Source organism: Clinocottus analis, unplaced genomic scaffold (genome assembly GCF_023055335.1).
Source record: "Clinocottus analis isolate CAN_PGR_092001 unplaced genomic scaffold, fCliAna1.0.p SCAF_21, whole genome shotgun sequence".
In the NCBI taxonomy this organism is placed as follows: Eukaryota; Metazoa; Chordata; class Actinopteri; order Perciformes; family Cottidae; genus Clinocottus; species Clinocottus analis.
The window spans coordinates 7,293,491-7,315,230 of record NW_027175943.1 but is presented as its reverse complement, the minus strand read 5'-3'; the positions used below and the strand labels follow the sequence as shown (position 1 = coordinate 7,315,230).

Here is a 21,740-nt window from a genome sequence, read left to right as displayed (position 1 = left end):
CTGTTAGCTGACAGTCACACTTGTCATCTGAAACAAGGGCAAACTTAAGAGTAGTGAGTGAGGAATCACCAGTCAATCAATGGCAGTATCAAACATGCAAAAAAAAGGTGTTTTGAAAAAGTGTGAGTCACTGCGACAACGAGATCCTTAAGCATACAGACTAAAAGAAGTACTCACAATAACATGCAGTTGGGTGCAGTAGTATATGTAAGATTATCTCTGGACAGATAGACAAGCATGGACTCAGTCACTTACACAAACAATCTCATTATCCCCTGGCGGAGATCATGATAAAAAAAAACATTTAATTGGTTCCACTTATTTGATCAAAATCTGAAAGAGGCTTGATGTACCTCAATTCAAACCAATCGTAGTGTTTTTTCTTACATTAAGTTGTTTAAGGGGAAGAACTCACAAAAAATGCAACCTTACCCCACACATTATTCTTTAACAGCCCTTAATTGAAAAGCGTTCGGAAATATGTAAATTATTTATTTTCATGTGTCTCGGCTGCAGTTCTAGACACTCGAGATGGACCAAAAATACACTCCTTTATCTTCCTTTGCTGTGGTGTTGCCATCCACCAAACATTTAACCCAGACATTCAACAGTAGGAAACCCACACGCTGAAATAACGACAAGCTTTTGTCTTGACTTGTCTCTGATTACTCCGGCGTTCAGCCTCCCAGCCCCCACATACATACCCTGTGGGGATAGCCACCTGTCTCGGCTGACTCCTGGGATGCCTCCCTGGCCCAACAGACAGCTCTTTGTGCTGGGGGGAGTAAAGCCTCTTAGCAGGCTGTTACTGATAGGACTCGCCACTGTCGGGGAGGGGCTACAGTGTAATACAGTGACGTCGTTCTCCTGCTGTCTCCCGTGGGAAGGATAGTTTCATGAAACAGCTTCTGGTGGGCTTTTGTACTTGTGAAAGTTCTCAAAAGCAGGGTCAATAGCACAGTGCAGGCGAGTCCACGTGACAGCAGCTTGAAAGCACACCGTATGACCGCAGGCACCAATAAGTGACCTCACAGTGTTCAGGCCACTGGCAGTTAATGATTGCTTCTACACCGATCATCATATGAATCACTAGGGCAGCGCTCACTGACAGCCTGTCCGCTCATGTAGTCAGATGGCTTGACGTGCCCACACACACACACACACACACACACACACACACACACACACACACACACACACACACACACAGCTTCTCTGAGTGCCATGACCACATAGGTGAGGATGTTGTAATCAAGATTAATAAAGACAGATGATGGTGCAGATTGCAGATAGGGTAAACGTGCAGGAGGCTTATGGTTCATTTCCTGGCCTTTGAAAGTGAATGGATTCAGTTGTGAATTCTATTAATGGCTTTCAGAGACGTTTCCTCATATATTTCCACTTAAATGGAAAAGGTTCTCTGGTTTTCTTCTGTATAATTGAGGCGTACAAGACATTGGCCGTGCCATTTTATAGCTAAATTTGCAAATAAATATGTATGACGTGAAAATGATTTGCAGCTCCGAGTTTTTAAATTTTTTTTATGAAGTGTTGGAAAGTTGAATTCATGGGAAATATCTGGATCTTGGCAAGCAATGCAACATAACAGGGATTCCACTACAGCCCACTTCTCAATGAGAGAATAGATGCACGGCTGCTGAGCTCGGCAAAAAGCTCTCTTTCTTGTGGGGACGCTGACATTCCATCTTCAGATCATAACAATTTGAAGCACTATGTTTAGAAAGAAAACGCTTTACTTGGAGAACAAAACATTCGTCAACTTGTTGCAAATTTCTAACTCAACATTCAAAGCAGCTGAATGAAAGGTGTGTTTTCAAAGCTATTTGAACTGGAGTTAAATGTTTCATAATAAAAAGGGAGTTGGCGTTTACATAATGCTGATTCGTCGTGTTCCCTTCCTCTCCAGAACACGGAGCATTATGTCGAAACGGGTGCACTGTTCTCCAAAGGACATCCGTGACACTGCAAACACAACAGGGCGTACATTTTCAAGACATGAAGAAAGGAAACCTGTCAAGTCATGTGCAAGTGTCCTCTGATGATGTCATGTGCCAGTAAGACCGCCGCTGCCGTGTCTGTTGGCCGCTCACTCTCCGTGCCTATCGACTAACAGGAATGTGCTGACTGTCTCATTTTTAAAGACAACAGCACTGATTCTCCCTGCGTTGATACTCAAAGTCATTCAATGAATCCTCCAGAGCAACGTGGCAATTAAGCAAAAAATATAAGAGATTGCTTTGTCATGAACGATGATGGATGGTGACGCCCCCGTGGTTTGATTTACCTGTAGGAAACAAAATGAACACATCAACATATCAAGAGTGCATGAATCTCTTAGGCTCCTTGCAAATAACATGTCCCTGCAAGCTTGATGGAAAGTTTTTCCTTAAATACCCTACAGGTTCGTTGTGATGGATTCCTTGTAGGCCGCAACACTTGTGTGCTCTCTCCTGCTCTTGACATTCTCTCAGGCATACGCAGAGAAATCGTCTCTTAATCAAACAACATCGAGTGTGTCATAAGAAGCTGAAGTGTATTCATTGTTGAGTAGGGATTATGTTTTCTTGAGAATAACTGTCCATATGCAGATATTTACCCTTTGCATTTCACGTCGTTGCCAAATAGCTGTACAGGTACGATCCTGTGTACAAACTTTACTTTAAGCTTTACAAATGATATTGTGTTTGGCGTTGTGAAGGTTTGACAGGTGTTTAAATTCCAGTCATTGCCCCAGCTCTTCAATGTATTTTCCCCTGAGGTGCATTTTGCAGAGAGGGCCAAACTCTGGCATGTGTTGCTTTGTCTTTAGACGACAGGCAACATTGTCACCCAGTTGCATTTCGATGTGACGTGTGGCATTCCAGAGAGCCATCACTGGAATCCAGTCTGAGAGTCACCCATGGGTGCTTCTTTGGCCGTCATCTTTTCAATTTGCATTGACATAAGGGCAGTGGGGTACTGTGGATGAAGGCGTGTGCAGGGAACATGTTTCTGTTCCCTCTTTTACAATGACTAGAGGACATGGTTACACCTGTTTTAAAGCTTGGAATCCACTCAGGAAGTCAAAAGCCAACAGAACTATCTGACATCTGGGATCTCTAGGAAAAGCAACAACATGCAAACACTTTAACAGGACAGAAAGACATGACCCACGTCACCTGGTCAGAGGCAAAACATGTTTTAAAGCACTGCTGAGGTCTTGGGTCAACATGCTGTGATCTGGTTGAGAGGCAACTGGAGGTCCTCATAAATCAAGCAGAGGGGGCAGACGAGCTGGATTTAAAGTGCAGCACCTAAAGTACTGACACAGCAGCGACACAGAACAGGTTCATGTACAGCTGCTGTGATATAAAAACATGTTGTGTAAAGTCACCTTTGGAATGTAGACCTTCTTTAGCTCCACAACGAATACCCCTTTAAATGAAATGTGACAACTTGATTCAAATAAGCACGTGCAGGGCTCCCTTCAACTGTGGGAACGTGACCCTGTTTTACGATTTACGGGTCGGTCTGAGAATGCAACCTTGCAAGAATGTCCTCAAAAGCCCAACATTACACCTACCAGTATGTGTTTGACATCGTCAAGCCATAACTGGAGCGCTACTCAACAGATAAGATTATGGGGTAAAAAATACTTTTAAGGCTTCCGATCAAAATGTTTCCATAAAACTTCCCACAGGTGGAATGGTATGCCTTTGTGGCAGAATAACAACAGGTTAAGGTGAGATAATGATTGTGTGATACAAGTAAAGACTGCAGAAAGCTCGCTGGGACAACAGGCTTGAATATGACATTTTACAGCTCCAGATGAAGCATATCTCCCCCTTCCACACTACATATTAAAATCCACAACAATTGTAGCCCAGTTTTAAATAGGGGTTAAAGCCTGGGTTGTAAATGTGGGATTGATAACAGGCTCTAAAAGTGTCATCCTCAGAATAAAAAAAGGGAGCTCGGCATGAATCAAAAGTTAGACATTCAAGTCGAAGTGCCACTTTTAGAAAAAGGTTATTTATGGAACGCCATTTAATTTGGCACTTGCTTCAATTTAATGGCGCAGGCCGGTTTGCTGAGCGAAGATAGAAAATGGGATCAAATAACAGCGAGGGCCGGAGGCGTAAATGGGCTTTCATCACTGGCTCATTTTTCCATCCTGCCTTAAAATCAATAGGATGCCTTTGTTTTTACACCAGCAATGAGGGTTGGCAGTCAATAACACGGACCATTAACACACGTGGAACAAGCACATCGCAGTGTGTTTGCTAGACCTTTAGTTGTGTTACAGTACTGTGTTTCTTAGCTTCACTATCGCGGCAGCACTCGCAGCTCGTCCGTCTTTCCACCACTTTGGTTCTACACTTATATTTCTCGATAACTATGGGATGGATTATCTTCACATTTTGTACATGCAGTCATGGTCCTCAGAGGATACGGCCTGCTGACATTGGTGATCACCAGATTTTTCCTCAGAGGATTAATCCTCATAACCTAAGTGACCTTTCCAATATTCACTTATCATTTAAAATATCTCCACATCTTCTTTTATATTTACACTATATTCCGGTTCAAATGTTCATAGTTAAAGGCTATAAGTAAATGTAAGCGTGCTAATATGCTAAACTAAGGCCACATGCACCTTTAGCCCTCGCTTAAACTGTTGGCAAGGCGCTGCTGTGGCCAATCAAATAAGCGCAAGTTTATAATTTTCTTGTTTGATTACAGACAAAAGTTCAGGACTATATGCTCTCATAAAATCTTCAGTAAAATGAGTTGTTGCCATACTTGGCATGCATCATTTGACTTCATGCTGTCCTGGGTCTAAAGGTTTTCGTCCATGAAAGCTGGTTCACAGCCCTGCAGTTGCTGTCCTTCCACAAGGTCAGACATGTGCAGCTCTCACGGGCGCACAAAGGTGATTCTTCCAACCTCGGTTCAGCAAACATTTCAAAGGGATGTGTCACCACATTACTCTACACACAGCTCATAAAAGGATGATTACACACTCTGACTTATCAGGCCTCAGCTGCGGTGATGTAATTTGAAGCTGTAACAGAAATGCAAACACACCAAGAGAAGCACGCAAGGTGTGTTTAAGGAGAAGCCGTGGCCTTATGGCGAAGGGGCGTCCTGTTATCACAGACAGACTGTAGTGTACCGAGATGGGTCACTCACAGCTGAGTAGACATGTTTGTATTGCTGACATGTAATAACTGCAGTTAAGGGCCGAAAGACCAAACATTTAATGTCAGTGTTTGGTGTTCCCTCGTTGGACATGTGCTCTGTTGTCTCTGCAAACACCAGCCTCGGCCCTCACACACAGCTTTGTGCAAACACGGCAAAGGTGAGGAGGAAATCCGATCTCGCATGATGTCATTGCTGCCTTGGTTAACTCCCAGCTTTATTTCAAGAAAAAAGACAGAGGTGTGTGCTGAGCTGACGCTATCCTTGTGATGGGGACAATGTCAACGCTGATAACATTCAGCGTCCTGCTTGCAAAGTGTGACGAGGGCATAATTACAGGTTACGTAGAAGAATGGAAGTAGGGGTTCTTAATCTATCCACTCAGAACAACTTCATTGTCAGCATCTAAATGAAGGAGGATGGTTTTATGTTTTGTTTGTTGTGGAAACAAGACACCAGAGTGAGACATGTAAAGCTCGAGTAAACAAATGAAAACACCACATGGGGCTGGGTCAAATTTGAATCAAATTTGACATGCAAAAGTTTTTTTGTTGTAGTTTTTTCTCGCTCCCATCTCATTCTACTAGCAATCCTCATTCTTTGTTTGAGTTGTGAGACTTGTTTTTCAGCCTGAGGACATATTTCCCTTCATGTTTAGACTCACCTCCCATTGTTTGTCGTTATCATTGATCCTAGTCCGATGAAGTTAGTCACAGATGCTAATCTTACAAAAAAAGAAACTTCCAAAGTTCCAATGTATATTAGTCATTTCCTGATACTGTTTTTAATTACATCTATTCAAGATAGAAATGTTCAGCTGACATGTTTGTCACCAATAATCTCCACCCAATTAGTCAAGCAGTCACACCACTGTCTTGAGAGGAGGGACTGTTAAAGAGCAACTAGTACATGCTGACTCAAACAATGCAGGACTGTGTGCGCCTGGGATGTGCTAATCTTTTTGACAGCTAATAAGTAAAGACTCGAGGCAACTGTGTCACAGAGCAGAGAGGTCAAATGATTGCCTCAGAGACCTTTTTTCACAGAGTAGGTCCTTTCCTTTAAAGCTGGTGAAGGGAAAGTGTTGTCTGGCAGAGCAGTGTGCTCATCGAGCGGCAATTTTCCACCACTGCCGCAGTGGAAATTTAATTATGTTTGCTAGTTTGTGTATGCAAGGGCGGCATCATTGTGAGGGCAGGGAAAGGTGACTCTTTAAGACCTCTGGTCTCCGAGGCAAAAAGGTCACTCACCTTGTAGTGGAGATGTTTAATTATGTTGGACTCTTTTCCGTGACGTTGAAGAGTCCACAAGGCGGATCGGGTAGTCAGGAGATGAATGAAGTTGTTCAACCAGGCGTGTGTGCTCTAAGTTGCATGTGTTCTTTCTGACAGTTTGATATGTCAGGGCAGGTTTGAGGATGGCGAAATTATTTTTATCATCTGTCATGTGTCAACTTTCCTGTGTGAGACTACAGATTAAAATCTACAGTGGCTCTGTGAGCTGTTTACGCAAACATGGCAACAAACTCACAGTGATGAGGCTAACGTGTAGACGTTTAGCAGGTGTAATGTTTAAAGTGTTTGCAGTTTTAGTTTTTTACCTTGATGTGCTGTTGATCATGAATAGATGTATGAAATACATGGCAATCCATCCAATAGTGGTTGAAATATTTCAGTCTGGACCAAATTTGGTTGACCAACTTACAGACATTAGCATCCCGAGGCCCGTCACAGTTATTGTTATAACCCGACAGAATCTAAACCACATTCACTTTGGGATTTTTTCTGTCAGGTCCATTCTTGTCAGTTTTGGACTCAAGCAAAACCCCCTTTTAATGGTTTAACCGGCATAATGGCGTTTGCTGAGTCATCATTGCCTAATCATCAACGAGGTGGCTGCTTGCTTCACCTCTTGATAGCCAGTGTGGAGCTTGCATGAATCATGATGAGTCTGAGCTCAGGGCAGCAACAAACTTATCTCACAGGCCGCAACTGAAGCGGCCTTTGGGTCAGGCGCTTTGGTAATGGAGTGGACATTTTGCATGGACCCGGACAGAGAAAAAGTGTCTTTGTTACAACTCTCATTTACAAGGTCAACAAAGAAGTCTTGTTCATGGTAAAATCCCATGAAAAATGTACATAGGGGCCTGATTGACATCTTGATAATGCAGTCTTTTAAAGTGATTAAGCTTTGGCGCCATCGACCTGGAACTTTACACCGCTCGCCCACATTCAAGCCAAGCATGACACGGCGGGAACACCTGATCTCACATCTGAGAGAGGCTTGTACAGACATGTCCCGTGTGTAAACCAACCAGCGTCTCCTGAACCTGAAGGGAGACCGAGCAACCTCAAAACCCACAGGGGCCATTAGAGCAACAGGTGCTTGCAGAGAGCTCAGCTGTTGAGTGCAGGCGGTGGCTAGCTTGTGGCTTAGCTAGCAGCAGCTGCAGGTAGCTGTGTCGAGTCTTGACCCCAGGGTGAAGGAGTCATCCAACAGTTGAGCCTGTACTTTGACTTTTAAAGAGTTCTTCTCTCTTTAAAATAGCCCGTGGAATCTTAAACAAACACCAGACCTCATTAGATGCAGATCTTCAAAGGTCCTGCATGACTTCTGTGATTAATTGGCAGCCCCCATGTTTGCTGTAAACCAACTTAGGAAAAGTACTTCATGCTAGGACTCCACCAAAAACCACCTGACAGGCTGTGAAGCGCTGTGTCCGAGTACAGACAGATGGGATGCCATATTTTAATAGGGAACTCTGTCTCTCTCTATCCAGGCTTCAATTAATTAAGTCTCAAGTGACAACAGAACGTCTACTCAAGCAAGTCCGCGCTGTTCCACATGGCCATATTATCCCTTATCTATAAATCTTAATTTGTGTGCATTTAACTTTAACGGGTTTCAGCTTGACTTCAAACCATTTGCCTTTCATCTAAATGTGACCCTACTGCACTAGCAAATTGCTTTAATCTCATGGATAGAAAAATATATTCATGTGATGTATGATAGATGTCCGCCGTACAATAACTTAAGCATTCGCTAAGGAGCAGTTAGATTGAGTAACAGCTGGTGTTCTTGGAAAGTTGCCCTGCGTTATTTATTGAAGATCATTTTTTTTTTTTTCTTATTTAAGTTTACAGGCTGCTCTGCAGAGATTTAACAAGCTTGTTTTCCTTGTGGAATTAATTGTGTTGTGTTGACAAAAGTGGAACACATTGATTGAATCCAAAGGTCACTTTTATTTAATTCAGTGTGAATAAATTCAATACTGTCATATTGACAGTGCTAGAGACACATAAAATAAGGTGTAAAGACAGAGAACAGACAACTTTCTCATAAACTAGACCACAAAACACAAGCCTACTGACTTCAGGAACTACACACTAGAAGACTGTTTATGGTAAACAATAAGGTCAAAATGAGCTCTGGTCCATTATATAATCATTTGACAAATGAAACACGTCCACTTAGATCTAGTTAGCAGGTCATTTTCCGCGCTTTCCACTTTCATGAAGGGAACATTAATTAATACTTAAAAAAAAAGAATAATACCTTATATATCGGCTTTAGCAGCACTATATTTCAGTGAGTAGGTCATACATACACACACAATTCCTCTTCTTGTCAAATGTGCACTCAAACCTCTTCGTTTTAAGGATTTCACATCTTTCTGTGTATTTACAGTATCAGACTTCTAGCCATTAGCACTTCAAAATGCTCTATCGGCCACTTCTTCTAAAACAAGTTGATTAACACCAGTTACAGCAGCATCAGCTTTTCAGGAAAATCAGCACGATGAATTGCCAACAGCAGTGCAACGTAAAAGACAAGTAATGCTGTCATCAGCTAATACAGCCATTGGCCAAGTTCTGCTTATCTGTTAATTACCTCATGGGCTGTTTAATGCTCTTAATTTGATTTTACCCCGATAAGTAGGCTGTTTAAAAACCTTGAAAAGTAGCCCTCTCCTCTGTAGAAACATTAAGATTTTCTCTTGTGTACTTCCTGTTGTTAAATAACGATCTCACAAGACGTTTATTTCTCTACAGAAAACAGCAAAATACTTGACTACGTTCAGTGAACACTTCAATCCAGAGCCATGGAATGGAACAGAGTTGGGCTATAATGCTAATACTATTTACAACCTCTTTGAGATTCATACAACTAATTAAAAACAATGTCTGGCAAACTATTTCTGAATATATGTATCTACTTTACATATATCATACTATTTTGGGTTTCACTGATGAAAGCAACTTTATAACGAGACATACATAAACGTACTTGCTGTCGGCTTACGTGGATCACAGTGTTTAAAGCTACATGAAGCTTATTTATGATTATCAGAAACTGTTGTTCCTATTTCAGTATGCATATTTCATCTACATCTGGGGAGTTTTGCAGAATCTTCCCGTCTTGAAATATTTGCCGGTTTGAGTTCTCCTACAGCTAGACAAGACATCACACCTGCGAGGTGTCTCGCTATTTTAAAGTTTCAGTCTCTACAGATGTGGATTAACATAAGGGTTTGATAAGAAGCGTAAAAACAGTTGTAAAGACAGTGTGTGTGTGTCTTTGTGGGTTATTGCATATGTGTGTCTATGATAGCACAGTGAGCGTGACAGTTCCTTTGGTCCTTTTCAGGATGCCAACGGCTTCTTCATGTGTGACGCCCTCGAGCGTCTGCCCGTTAACGGCCATTATCTGGTCTCCTCGCTTCAGGCGGCCGTCTTCTGCTGCTGCCCCCTGACCACACACACACACACACACACACACACAGTCACACGTAGAGTTTTGCTTAATAACACACAATTTGTCAATTCTGCTCAATTTAAGACAAAGAAATGTGCTATGTACCTTTCCAAAAACAGTTTTCACATAGATCGGCAAGTCTCCATGGGGGCTGCCGTACCCTCCGACGATACTGAAACCCAGTCCGTCTGGTCCTCTTTCAAGATTGATGGTCTTATACTGAGGTGGGCTGATGGAAAGACGGGGACAGTTAGGGACTACACTGACTGCATTGCATCGCCTTCAGAGTCCCTGAGGCAGACCGAATTCAGATGTTCTTTCAGTGTCATAAACAGTTCGTACCCGAGGTCATCCTGGAAGATGCAGCTGGGCGTGAGGCCTCCAGCTGCCTGCTCCTGAGATGGGCCTGTCACGGTGGTGTCACCGCCCGCTACCACCTACACGTGCAAAAAAACACACACACATACAACCACTCACTTTCATGGTATGCTTGACTTGCAAAGACTGATAGCATGTTGGTAGCGCAGGATGAGAGAGGCAAGTTTTATGGTGCTTCAAAGTCTGCCGCTGGTCGCCTTCAACTGTTCTTTTTGAGGTGAAAACTCAAATTCAGGTTATCAACCTGTATCTGCGGGTTTATCTCATTAGAACAAAGAGGCGTATGCGAGTGTGTGTGTTAGTGTGCTCTAGGAGACCTGCAGCTGTATTGTGCCTGTGGCGTTCTTGAGCAGAGTGACAGCCTGTGAGTGGGTCATGCCTTCAGCAGAGGTTCCACAGATACTGACAATGCGGTCCCCAATCTGGAAAAAAGTGGGAGTTGAGTCACATTTAAAAGGACACATGAGAGGAAAAACAAGCACATGGAGCGGTGAAGCAGACACATCAGTGTTTGGGATGGAAACAATGACAGAATGCATATGTATCCCCACTTTAAGAAGGTAGACGAGTGTTGTTGCTTCACAAACGTCTGGATCGCTCTGCATGATTATAGGATGTGGCCAAAACTATTTGAAAATTTAATTCACCACGCCATACAAAAGCAAAACTATGCTTGTGTTCGGCTGAGTCATTTCATTATGTAGTGTTCTCGTCTGTCATTCTAGCCGAGAGGATAAAGCAGCATGAATATACTATTCAATATCCCCCTCATTCATTTCAATGAGCCCTTCTGTAGGCTCCATGGTCTGAATGCAGGAGTGGGAGATTTATTATCTGCATTAGCAATGCTATTGTCCTCCTCCGGTCTGTGTCACACAAAGCTGCAATTGTCAGTTTCTCTGTCATTTAACTGCGAAGGTCCCTGCAAAAGGCTGCAGCTCTTGACCTTTCGGAGTCACAGGCTGAGTGAAGTGAGTGGGAATGAGATCGCTGTACATAGTTAAGATTCACATTAAATCCCACACAAGAATGACTGGCATTCACATTTTTACTCTTGTATTCCGCTGGACGGCGAATAAAGGTTACTGAGAGGGAGGTGTGAATGTCGTACCTTGAGCTTTTGTGTCTGAGCAGCCAGGCCGACGGGATTCATCATGGCGATAAAGATGGGTATATCGCCCAGTGGGCTGCCCACGCCCCCCGCTATGCTGACACCTAGAGAATCACTGGGACCTTTAATGAACTCAACCGTTCTGGTGTCCTGATCCTCTGGAGCTGAGAAAAGCAAACACGCAAACTATGGGGATGCCTTGTTCACAACTTATATGTGTCCTATAGATGCCTCAAATGAATAGGGGTTTAGTTTTTTCAGGATACTTACAATCCGGACCCCCACTTAGTTTGTCATAGTCACCAGGAAGGTTCCCGGAGTCAGAACATGACAGCGAGGCCACCTTGGTGCTGCCCGTTTCGCTCATCTGAAACACAGTTATTCAGCGGCGTTGCTTCCTCTGTTCAGTTGTACAGTCAAATATTGTCCTCGAAAGATGTGCAAATACAGTACCTGACTGCTTTGAGACAGCCTTCTTTCTGAGTGGAAGGGGCCTGCCTTAAACCTCCCGACATCCATGTTTATCGGCCCCACACAGCACTACATCCAACACAAGGCACCATATTTTGACTCAGTTTAAAGACAGTTTAAAGAAGGTGTGTCAGTCACTAAATATACTTTGATGTACCTTGAGTAGTGCAGCTACGGCCTCCTGAGTGGTCGACCGGACATCCTCACCATTGACTGACAGAATCTGGTCGCCCTGCATCAGGCGGCCGTCACTATCCACCAAACCTCCTTTCACAATATCGGACACAAACACGCCGGTGTCGTTCCTGGTGGGAAAGGTTGGAAGGCAGACGTGGCAGTGAGATGACATGCACTGGAGGAGTCGTGCTGTATTTTTCCTCTACTAGCTGACCTTAACTGCTGACTCTGGTTGAGCATGTAATGGATAATACACTATTGATCCAGCAATTCCACGTTTTCCCATGCACAAATGTTGCTTATTGCTGGTAAAATGGAATATTTAATAGCAAGGAGTGCATTCAGCCCCCAGCTGTGACCTCAATCGATGTGTTTTCCATCTTGAATCCTGCATAATGCTAGCTGTGGTCTGGTACAAATAGAGAGAAGCTATCACGTATTTTTTCATGATTAACTTAGTTAATTCATTTTGATTTATACGTGTTATTGAATCTTCTTCCCCAAAGATATGTTTCGGAGATATGAAGCCTTCTTGAAACGCATGTCTTGGCGCTTGCTTGATTGATTGACAGTGTCTACACCTATCAAAGTCAACTGTTATGATTGCCATCTGTTTCCTTTTTACCTCTGCCATAAAAGCAGCGAGTGAAAACCCAAATCCGAGCTTCAAAAGACGTAATTTGACAAACCAGTTGGTTTTGTCTCAGGAAAAAACAGTGTGTTCTTGTTCAGCTAAGCCAAAGACAAACATGGTCACACAATATTTACTTGGTCTGAGCACTGACCTCTGGGGCATAAAGTTAACTGCAGGCAAGATGATGGCTTGTGTCTTTTTTTCCCTGTCCTAAAAGTGCATCGCTACTGTTGACTTTGCGTATCTGAAGTGCAAATCTCCACGTGGATAAAACCAACACAGGCTGAAGCTGTGAAGCAAGGCAACCCGATCATACAACCCAAAGTGCCAGAGACAGTTGGCTGTCACAACTTCTCACCACTAACTGCTAGCTTGCACTTTCCATTTTAACTGAGGGTTTTAGGTTGTCTATTACGTTGTTGCCTTTTCCATCCTGTTGAGCATTTTACTAGTTTTTCCCCTTGTGAAGCAAAACCACTGTGACAGAGGCAACGATTTACAACTACATTTAAAGTTGATATGCCTACTGCTGCCCAAGCGGTTCAACCCATGTCCCCCAACATGGGCCTTTTAACCTGCACTTGGACAAATCCAGAATAAAAAAGTTAAACACACACACACATATAACCAGCAGTGCATATGCATGTGTGGTCTGTGTAAGCCATTCCTAAGGGTTGTCCCAGAGGTGAGATCATTCAGCACAGTCTACACACCTGTCAGTAAAGAACTGGCAGCATGTGAACCAGCAGGCCTTTTCCCTCGTGCACCTTAACGCATAAATGCTACTGCGAGACTAGAAGCCTCAGTGGAGTTTATGTGTAAGGAGGTTTCCAATTTGCCAGTTATAGGAGGACTTCAGTAAATCTTCCTCCACAGCTCTATTGGGAACAATGGTAGCAACATTCCCAGATATAACCAATGGTTGTTTACAACTCTGTCTCTGGCAATGCTGGAGTCATGAGCAATGCTGGTAGCACTGAAAATCATGTCTGGGCTGATAAGAAGCTCTGCATGTCCTCATTAGTGGAATCATGAAAGACATTTAAAGTTTGAAATCAAGCAGAGATCCACACACCTGTTGTGCTGACACATTCATCATTTCTGGGATGTTTAATGTCAGTAATCCTGCCAGACAGCTAAACTGATTTTTTAACCATAAAATAAGATTTTAAAACAGTATGGTCGATCGTGTATTGGAAGCTCTAAAATTCCTGGTGTGTTTGTTTATGGACACGATCTGTCTATGCACTACACTATTTCTAACCAGTGTTTTTTTTTTACAACAATTACCTCAGGTCCCGTGATCTGCATTAAAAAAGAAAGTTCATACAGTTAATGTCAAACTATGTTGACTCTCAGATTACTAGATTATTATGTTCATTATATCCCCAACACCATCCTACACCTATAGATTATTTATAGTTGTAGTCTGGCTCGTTTTACTTTGATTTCATAGTCAAGAGACGAGCCAAATACAATATAATTAAAAAAATTAAACCTGCATTCTAATACTTTCAGGTCTTATGAATAAAATAGTAGTTAAGTAGTAGATCACATAATACATCTCTCTCACCTCCTTCCCACAATGCTCAGGCCCAAACCTTGGCCAGGCTTCTTGTGGAGCTCCACAGTGAAAGAGTCCCACAGGTCTTCCTCCTTGTACTGGGCCTCGTCCCTGTAGACCACCAGGCGGACTCTCTGTGGGGTCTGCCGCAGCACATTGATGGCTTCATCGTGACTGGCTGCACGCAGGTCGATGCCGTTCACCTGTGATGAAAGAAAAGAAGGTTAGCATCGGCCTATTGTTGTGACCATTGGCCTCTTTTATCAATGCAACAGAAACATTGAACTACTGCGTTACATTTCAACACTCCTAATGTCTTAAAAGTGGAAGAAGTGATCGCAGAAATGCACAAAAAAGTAGCAACACCCTTTGGTTATATTCCTAAAATATTGCGAATGCAGCAGAGAGCTATAAAAAAGGTGCTAACAGCCTAATTGAATGCTAAAACTGAATTTTCCTTTGACCGCTGAGGTTATGTTTCTTCTTTAGAAACCAAAACTGCTGAGCTATCTGAACGCTGGATCATAATATGAAAATCTTACAACACTTAGATTTAACTGAAGGGATGCAGCCTTCCCACAGACGTTTGGGACAATCTTGAGTGGTCACTTTAGGGTTTGATGTCCACTTTATTTTACCACATTAGAGGGGGGAAATACCCCATCAGCTTTCGCAATGGACGTTTTCCCATAGCAGCTAATGGCATCGCTGTGGACTGGGAAACCACTCTTTTCAACTTTTCCTCTCTGACCCCATTTTATAAACACAACAGCTTGGCTCGAGGACAGAAATGAATAGCGGAGGGCAATTAAGTCATTAAGTGTGTGTCCGTGTGCGTGCATGCATGTGTGCCTTTCAATAAAGGTCCACTGATTGAGCTACCATAACAAAACTCCGGAGCTCCACCCCGGCCCTCCCTCTGTGACAAAGCATGAGGGTCAAACGGAGGGCAAATCCAAGTTGAGCTGGGATACTTAACTCTACGTTCCTCCCTGAGTTCTTACGCAGAATCAATTCATTCTTCAGTACTTGTCTCACAAACAATAGAGCGATTGGTTTGAGTGCGAGTTAGATTATTTATGTTGCGGCTCCCATATATTTATTTGATTTTTGATCCTTGACGGGACCTGGGAACTCTAGCTTTCATGTTACCGCTCCTCAGCCTGCCGCGTCACTAGTTATTGAAATGTGTTCAGCCTCTTTTTAATCTAGGTCATCTGCGATGCTCATTATACGGCACAGCACCTCCAGGATTTGGTCTCCTGCCCAGAGTCTGCCATCTTTTGAGGCTGCTCCCTCTTCATAAACTTCATGGATAATGATGCCCCCCTGGAGTGAGAGGAAAAAAGAGAGCAAATTAGTACAGAATAGGAGAAGAAGGTGAACAGGAACAGTTGCGGATGAAGTGAGATCAGTAATGATTTATTTTGAGAAAATGTAAGGCATTTTTACTGTCCTGAAGGACAGTAAATAATGGGGAAAGTAATTATTCAAAGACCCTGTGGGTGGAGGAAAAGATTGAACTTTTGACAGCAAACAGACATTATTTTAAACTATCATTCTGAATGTGTATGTTCCTGACTTTAAGTGTGTTTTCTCTGCGTTCCAGTGTGTGTGTCATTTGGGGTTCAGAGGTCACATTCCAGGGCTGGATATTGTCTGCTGCGGCCGAGGCCAGACAAAGAGCTGCTCGCCCCAAGCCTGACTGAGCAGACAGAATGAGGAGAGGACGGCAGGAGGACGAGGACGAGGAGGAAGGCTGTGACAACATCATGTTCTACATTCCTGTGCTATTCTGAACCAGGGTTATACCACCACCAAAGATTCTAAGTGGGTGGCATGGTGGGTGTTAACTTAAAAGTACAGTCGCGTAACTTTTACAAATGTACAGTTTATTAAAAAAAGGATTGTAGATTGTAAAAAATGCAATTATGTATATATTAACCTTATGTGCGTTGTTAAATCAAATACAGGAAATGAAGTCGTTCGCAACTCAAGGAACGCTTTTGATGAAGTGCTACATTCTCGTTAACATAATGTATTTAATGTTTTGTGTCGCCTACCAGCAGGGTGTCACAGCCTCCCACAATGCTGAGGCCCAGGCCTGTGTGGCCCTTGGAGATGTCAATGGTGGTCTCGCAGCCGGGGATGATGGGACAGGTCGTTGGGTCACAGGCCAGAGTGGAAGGGGTGGAAGAGCGACTCTGACCTACAATAGAGGAAGCATATAGTAAGCCAACTGATACATTATGCATCCTCCTGAATAGGAAGTCAAACTCCTTAATGCAGACTCACTCGTGACTACTTCCGCCTGTGGTTGACTCAGGGTACTCGTGGTGGCACTAGGCATGCTGGGTAGGCTAGCAAAGACGTCAGCCGAGCTCTCCTCCTCCTGGCAGGTTTCCTGGAGAAAAGAGGAGGGAGAGAGGGTCTCACTTTGGCTTTTCTCAGTCAATAATTTACTGTTGTTGTTTTAGGTCATTTTTAAGTACACAACAAATGTGTAAAATGTTTGCCTTTACAAGAAATACAATATGTCGATTACAGTCTATTTCCATCCACACTACCTTTTCCTCAGTGTAGCCGAGCACTGATTCACCATTCACGGCTAAGAGACTGTCCCCCAGTGTTGTGCCCTCCTCCTGAATGAAGCACATCACCATTTTGATTAGAAATAAACTGTATAATGAACACAAAACAGGAGCTACAGTATGTAATACATACTTTGCCTGCGTGTCCTTTTACTTCAGATATACTCTGAATCTCAACTCCACTGTCAGTGTTTCCCTCCACACATGTGATACCAATTCCTCCGTCCTCCTATTGGAGGAAAACAATAGAGTGCAAATAGGATTTAGTTGACAGCATTTAGTACAGTACATATAAACGTAGCATGCAGATTGGCACATGGCTGTAACATGTGCTCCATAATAAATCTGCACCAGCATGACTGACGACTCCAGAAAGATGATTCGTCACAGCTTCCCCTTACATCCTTCGAACCTCATGTTCCCAGCGGGGCCTTTTTGTGTTTGTGTGTTCCTATCAATGAGTTGCCCAGATGGTGCTGTGTCATCCCGTCTCCTGGCATACCACATGGATTGTCCCAAACTGAGCAGCCCATCAAAGTCTCTTTTATCAGTGACTGTTAAAAACATGCCTGTTCAGACCGGGCCCTGACCCCGGAGAGAACTTTCCTACTTAAGGGTGAATTATACTTCTGCAACTACAACTACGGCCGGCCACGCAGTCGGATTGACGGACTCGTTTTAGTTTATAGTTCCCGTGTGTTTTTCACACGCCAAAACAGTAGGTGGCGTAACGACCGTTTAGAGTCGACATGCACACTGACATTCACCGATATCTCCCTCCAGGAATTCACCTCCATCTGCGTGTCCTTATACTCTGTCAGACGGGTTTCATAAATTTCTTATATTTGCGGACCTCTTCAGCCAAACGTTCTTCAACGGGATCCATTGTTTGTGTTTCTGCTATGGCTTTTAAAAACAGCGGTATACCTTCTGTCTATTATGCTATGCAACCGGAAATGCCTTGTGGGCTTGTGTTGCTTTGACGAATAGTCATAAATGTGGGGTGACGCACACAAGCATGCAAAATGGCCGATTTGACCACGCAAGGTCGGCCATGCGTGTCTTGCGTGCTTGCGTCTATGCGTAAAACCTGAGTATAAATCATCGTCTCAAGGGAATGTTCGCTGTGGGGGTCCCACACGGAAATATGTTTACAGGGAAGTACATTTAATAGGCTACATTGTGCTGACAATGCCTCTTTCACTCCTCACACACAGTACACATTTCAATGGATTTTTTCTGTGGGGTATTAATAGTTTTACTTTTAATAGTTATTTGCTTTATATTAGATTTTGATTACTTCTTTGAGCACTGAAACTAATTCCAGCCCTGAAAACACACTTTTAAATCAAGGTTAGTCGACTTCTGACGGACGGCACGCTGGACTTCCCTGAAGCTCCGCCCCCGCTGCTATACAGAGCTGTGTTCTTGTTTATTCAAAGTGTCCAAATTGTGTAAAGTAGATCGTGGGAGCAGTTCTTGAGACATGCGAAGATCAAACAGAAAGACAGAGAGACTCTTTGCTTTATAGTTTTAAAGAGCCACTGGGATCACAATAAAACCTGTTTTCCAAATTACCACTTGTTGTATGTAGTCGTGCAGATGTTTCAGTTTAATAGGTACGCTATTGAGACATCACCGGTGACACTTCTGCTATATAATGGAACTGCATGAATGGTGTTATGGGTGGTGCTCACAGTATGTAAAAATGACATAAAAAAACTTTTTCCACAGACTTCATTGGAAGCACTTTTCTGTAGGAACTATTTCCCGGAGAGACACGTTGCTGCACGTTTTTCAAATGGGATATTTTTCAATCTAAATAGCTTGGCAAATAAAACTGAAAAATATCCGCATGACTAGTAAGTCATCACAAATGTGTTCCCTTTTCTATTATTTGGGTGAACGGAACTTTTTATGTCCATTTGAAACAGCTCTTCTCCCATTCATGTGCTGTTTTGTTTATTCTCCCATTTATTTGACAAGCTGTCTCTCGTCTCTTCGCTGGCAGCTCGTCAGACTTGACTGCTCCTGTGTGCTCCCCCTCTCTTTCTTTGTCATACCCCATTGACCTTTTTGTGTACACCTCCCTCATTATAGCAGTGCTTCCTCTCCATTATTGTCTTTATTTTTTTGTTGTTGAAAGAACAGGGTTGCCCTATGTGTGTGGTGTGTATACAGGGGGTGTGGTAGGGGGCGGGGGAGTCCAGTGTACCTCACCTCCGGCTGTATGCTGTGATGCACATATTGTGAAGTATCGGCATCCCCATTGGCAGCAGTTGTTTCTAGCTGTGAAGAGACCGGCAGCAGTTGACGCAGTGACATGTGTGTTTGTGTCTGCTGGCTGGTGGGAGTACAGCGGGTCGAGTGTGTTTGTGGGTTTTTAATTGCCTCGGGAGCTACACAATGGCTTGGGAGAATGGGAACTCCAGGACCACACATAAAAACCTTTAGGAGCAAAACATACATAAAAACAACTCTGGGGCAAAAAGTTAATTACACAAGGCTCGAGTCAAAGTAATTATAATGGAATGTGTGTGAGTTTCTCTTGTTTTCGCTTGTTATGCGGACCCTACTTCACCGCCTGACGTCTCCACGATGTCTGTTGCGGCGTTTGTGCATGTGTGCAACGTGTGTTGTGTGTGTGTGTGTGGCCATGGGCGCAGCGTTACCTCAGTGTGGGGCTCCACTGTGTCTCCCTCGTGTTCTCTCACAGGTCCCACGGCCATCTGGTTCAGCGCCTCTGTGCTCCTGTTCCAAAGAGTCATGACTCACGTAAATCGCGGCTCCTCTGCTTGTGTGACAGCGCAGCCGGGATTTACGTGGGCTGATCACAGTTTCAGGGGTCAGGGAAGGGATGGAAAGGTTAAGTAGAGAGATTTTGGAGAGGACTGTTTAAGAAAGGGTCAAGGGTCAAAGCTGCAACGTCACGATTCCATACTTTAAACTTAACTGTACTATACATGCATTCTATGTTTTAACATGAGAACATACAATACTTATATCAACACCTCACAAAGAGAGCAACATGTTTTTCTAAATATATGTTGTGATATATTTTGAAAGCAGCAAGTAAATCCTTAATATTAGATAAATGCCACCTTGAGGCTTTCAAACATTTGTATATATACATTTTGACACGTACTGTATATATTTGATAAATCACTGGTTCAAGAAAATATACACACACTACTTCTTCTTTTATATGTGCATGAGGGAGACTCAGTTAGTTGCCACTGAACATAGAGCCAAACTCTTCACCTTCAACTGCGTCCTTCTGTTGAATTGCAATAGCTCCCTCTATTGAATCTTGACTAAAATTACAATAGACTTAAACATTTTTAGGCCAGTTTTCATTCTAAGCTGTCTGTCACAATGAAATGTAGTTGCTGTTGCCATGAAAATGTATTTATACAGGCTTTAAAAGGAGAAAAATGGGTTTTAATACCTGACAAAGATGATTTTGACTTGGGATGGAGAGCTCTTGATTATGGAGGATGCATTCTGGTGACTGTGGCCATAAAGGACTTGCCCATTGATCTGACAGGATACAAATACATAGAATTGTAGACACTTGTAAATATGTCCACAAATCAGAAAATGATACACTTTCTGGAGTAGATTATACATATTCCAAGGGTCACATATTCCGCATATTCCATAAACTTTGGTTACAAACCCACTTGAGTTGAAAACCACAATCGATACACATCTTACCTCCAGCAGCTCATCCCCCACTTCCATACGTCCGTCCCTGCCTGCCGCCCCGTTGGGATCTATTCCCACCACGAACACGCTCATGCGAGAACGGTCCCGGTTCCCCGCCAGGCTGAGGCCCAAGCCTGTCTTGCCTTTCTCCAGCTCAATCATGTGTAGGACACCCGGGAGGCTGCCATAGCGCTGGATTATGTTCTCTGAAAGAGGCGGGTGAAGTGGTAGCAGACAGATGTAAGCTGACAATACTGCTGAATGGCGGCAGAATTGTTTTGTGTCTAGAACTCTGCATCAGTTTAGGTCTTGTCGCTCAGAAAGAGGCCCGTGTTTGGATTGGGTGAGATTGGATTTTGTGCAAAGGCACAACATGTAAATGGTAAAAGTTATAAATGTCAGACTGCTGAGTTTCTATCTCTTTGTCTCAATCTTGTCTCCATTGTATCCCTCCTCTTCTCACTCCAGCCCCCCTCTTTCCCTCTCCACCTCTCCTGTCTCTGGCGTGTTAGATAGCCACTGTTCAGACCAATGGGAGCCTGTTGTTCTGGGCTCTCTGCCACCGTTGGACCATCAGTCCTGTACTAATCTCCACAATTCACCTCCCCGGGCCTAACCTCATCAATCTTATCCCCGCAGGATGGGAACACACTTGCACGCACACACACACACACATTCGCCACAGTCCCAGGTGTTCAGAGGCTGGAAGTCTGTCCTTTATGCTGGTTGCCGGAGTTGAATGGGGCTGACTGTGTGACCCGTTCTCCTTGAAGCGGTGACTTCCTCCTACAGTTGACATTTGAGTGTCTGCGGTATGCTAATGAGTTCTTCAGGTTTTGCTGATGTACAACCACCTCAAGCATGTGAATCTGTGCTTATTTCATTGCAGACTCTGGATGAATTCATGAGCAGGGGAGAAACAAAATGTACATTGGAGGACCTCTAGTGGCAACAGGGGAGACAGCATGTATAAAGTCAGTACATTTAAATGATTTTGTCTACATTAATGGATGCTATGTAGGTAAAACTTCCAGGAATATATTATGATATACACACTGTCCCCACATGTCACATTCACACCAAGAAGTCACCCAAACCAGAATGACAAACATGTATCAAAATAAATGTTTTGACTGTTGTTCCTCACAG

The 21,740-nt window shown here is 43.4% G+C and overlaps 1 protein-coding gene across 6 annotated transcripts in view; it reads right to left on the bottom strand.

Annotated features, from left to right (window-relative positions):
* Window positions 1–8,436: 8,436 nt before the first annotated feature.
* The window catches only part of LOC137791988 (multiple PDZ domain protein), a 44,070-nt gene continuing 30,766 nt past the window's right edge, over window positions 8,437–21,740 (bottom strand). For 5 of the 6 annotated variants that reach the window (XM_068587287.1, XM_068587290.1, XM_068587291.1 and 2 more), the window contains 18 exons: window positions 20,601–20,797; window positions 20,332–20,423; window positions 19,556–19,634; window positions 19,104–19,172; window positions 17,017–17,112; window positions 16,860–16,934; window positions 16,588–16,696; window positions 16,356–16,501; window positions 15,538–15,621; window positions 14,302–14,495; window positions 12,075–12,222; window positions 11,900–11,986; window positions 11,717–11,813; window positions 11,447–11,610; window positions 10,653–10,757; window positions 10,300–10,394; window positions 10,063–10,186; window positions 8,437–9,951 (listed from right to left, as the gene is read on the bottom strand). In XM_068587287.1, the coding sequence (XP_068443388.1) occupies window positions 9,805–9,951; window positions 10,063–10,186; window positions 10,300–10,394; window positions 10,653–10,757; window positions 11,447–11,610; window positions 11,717–11,813; window positions 11,900–11,986; window positions 12,075–12,222; window positions 14,302–14,495; window positions 15,538–15,621; window positions 16,356–16,501; window positions 16,588–16,696; window positions 16,860–16,934; window positions 17,017–17,112; window positions 19,104–19,172; window positions 19,556–19,634; window positions 20,332–20,423; window positions 20,601–20,797 (2,108 nt within the window). In that variant the 3' untranslated portion in view covers window positions 8,437–9,804. The remainder of the gene's footprint in view (window positions 9,952–10,062; window positions 10,187–10,299; window positions 10,395–10,652; window positions 10,758–11,446; window positions 11,611–11,716; window positions 11,814–11,899; window positions 11,987–12,074; window positions 12,223–14,301; window positions 14,496–15,537; window positions 15,622–16,355; window positions 16,502–16,587; window positions 16,697–16,859; window positions 16,935–17,016; window positions 17,113–19,103; window positions 19,173–19,555; window positions 19,635–20,331; window positions 20,424–20,600; window positions 20,798–21,740) is intronic. The other variant, XM_068587289.1, reaches the window with a different exon arrangement.